The sequence below is a fragment of the Hyperolius riggenbachi genome, chromosome 5, assembly GCF_040937935.1.
Source record: "Hyperolius riggenbachi isolate aHypRig1 chromosome 5, aHypRig1.pri, whole genome shotgun sequence".
Classification (NCBI taxonomy): Eukaryota; Metazoa; Chordata; class Amphibia; order Anura; family Hyperoliidae; genus Hyperolius; species Hyperolius riggenbachi.
Window position 1 is genome coordinate 432,547,076 of NC_090650.1, and position 2,472 is coordinate 432,549,547.

The 2,472-nt window shown below is 51.8% G+C and overlaps 1 protein-coding gene across 1 annotated transcript in view; it reads right to left on the bottom strand.

Annotated features, from left to right (window-relative positions):
• PTK2 (protein tyrosine kinase 2) overlaps window positions 1-2,472 on the bottom strand; it is a 341,550-nt gene that overhangs the window by 34,255 nt on the left and 304,823 nt on the right. The window contains exon 27 of the mRNA XM_068238424.1: window positions 685-946. Coding sequence (XP_068094525.1) covers window positions 685-946 — 262 coding nt within the window. The remainder of the gene's footprint in view (window positions 1-684; window positions 947-2,472) is intronic.

Sequence of the window (2,472 nt, forward strand, 5' to 3'; positions counted from 1 at the left end):
CATTCCCTTTGCCAGATACATTTAGTAAACAGTAGCAAACTGTCAAAACTGAGCTGTACTGAGCTGAGAAGCAGAAAGAGCTGAGAAGTGATCACTGGATAGATGTTAATATATCAATACAGCAGCTATGCAATAAAATGCCAATGGCAGCTTTCAGAGTAGATAAACTGCACTTTGGGAACTTGTTAGTTGTAGACAATATTGCTGGTGCACAAAAGCAAATATGATAACTGTATGGGTAATACAAAGTAGAAAAAAATATTTCTATTGAATGTCAGAGTTTTAGCGCACTCTAAAGTAAACCCAAGGTGATTCTAAGGTGAACCCCCCCCAAACAGATACTTCCCCTAAAACACCAACTAAAGCTTTTCAGGTTTTTGACTGTGCTCCAGTTCATGCACAAGCGCAGCCGTACTGCACCTGTGCGAGTTCACAAGCGGGCTCCGAGCTACTGTGTAGGTGCAGAGCGGCCACGCTCGAGTATGCTGTGATCTTCAGCGGGGGCCCCCGGGCAGCCGCGGCGGACTGCAGGAGGACCTGGAAAAGGATCCAGAGGCTTCCTCTTCCTAGGGAAGTATCTGTTTTTTTCCACCCTTAGGATCACTTCAGGTTTACTTACTACTGATATCCAGCTCTGCTCAGGAACATCACTTATCACATTAATATGTCTGGAGATTGGCTTACCAGAAACCTCTCCTCTTTCTCCAGCCAGCGCTGGTCCTCCTCCATCTCCTGCTGCTGTCGTATTAATCGTTCCTCCATCAGGTGTGTCGGCAAAACTTGCCCCAAACATCTCATGTCCATCGGCCCCGAATCCTGAGGACAGAACAACACAAACTCTGCTGTCATCACATGGACACACACACACAGAGACACACAGACACAGACCGAGACACACAGACCCCACCCCCCCCACCAACATCTCATGTCCATCTGCCCCCGAATCCTGAGAACAGAACACAAACTCTGCCGTCATTACACGGACTCACACACACAGAGACACACAGACACAGACCGAGACACACAGACCCCACCCCCCCCCCCCCACCAACATCTCATGTCCATCTGCCCCCCGAATCCTGAGAACAGAACACAAACTCTGCCGTCATTACACGGACACACATAGAGGCAGAGACACACAGACAGACCACCCCCCCCCCCCCCCCCCCCCCCCCGAACATCTCATGTCCATTGGCCCCGAATCCTGAGGACAGAACAACACAAACTCTGCTGTCATCACATGGACACACACACAGAGACAGAGAACCGCAGACACACAGACCCCCCCCCCCCCCCCCCCCCCCCCAACATCTCATGTCCATCTGCCCCCGAATCCTGAGAACAGAACACAAACTCTGCCGTCATTACACGGACACACAGAGGCAGAGACACACAGACAGACCCCTCCAAACATCTCATGTCCATTGGCCCTGAATCCTGAGGACAGAACAACACAAACTCTGCTGTCATCACATGGGGACACACAGAGACAGAGACACACAGACACATACAGAGACACACAGCCCCCCCCCCCCCCCCCAACATCTCATGTCCATCTGCCCCCGAATCCTGAGAACAGAACGCAAACTCTGCCGTCATTACACAGACACTCAGACACATAGAGACAGAGACACACAGACACACACACAGACAAACACACACACACACACAAACATCTCATGTCCATCGGCCCCGAATCCTGAGGACAGAACAACACAAACTCTGCTGTCATCACATGGACACACACACATAGAGACAGAGACACACAGACCCCCCCCCCCCCCCCATCTCAGGTCTATCTGCCCCCGAATCCTGAGAACAGAACACAAACTCTGCCGTCATTACACAGACACTCACACACATAGAGACAGAGACACACAGACACATACAGAGACACACACACAGACACACACACACACACACACAAACAGCTCATGTCCATCGGCCCCGAATCCTGAGGTCAGATCAACACAAACTCTGCTGTCATCACATGGACACACACACATAGAGACAGAGACACACAGACCCCCCCCATCTCATGTCCATCTGCCCCCGAATCCTGAGAGCAGAACACAAACTCTGCCGTCATTACACGGACGGACACACACACACACACACAGACAGAGACACACAGACACATACAGAGACACACAGACACATACAGAGACACACAGACACATACAGAGACACACAGACCCCCCCCCCCCCCCCCAACATCTCATGTCCATCTGCCCCCGAATCCTGAGAACAGAACACAAACTCTGCCGTCATTACACGGACTCACACACACAGAGACACACAGACACATACAGAGACACACAGACCCCCCCCGCCCCCCCACGAATGAGAACAGAACACAAACTCTGCCGTCATTACGACACACATAGAGGCAGAGACACACAGACAGACCCCCCCCCCCCCCGAACATCTCTTGTCCATTGGCCCCGAATCCTCTGTCCATTGGCCCGAATC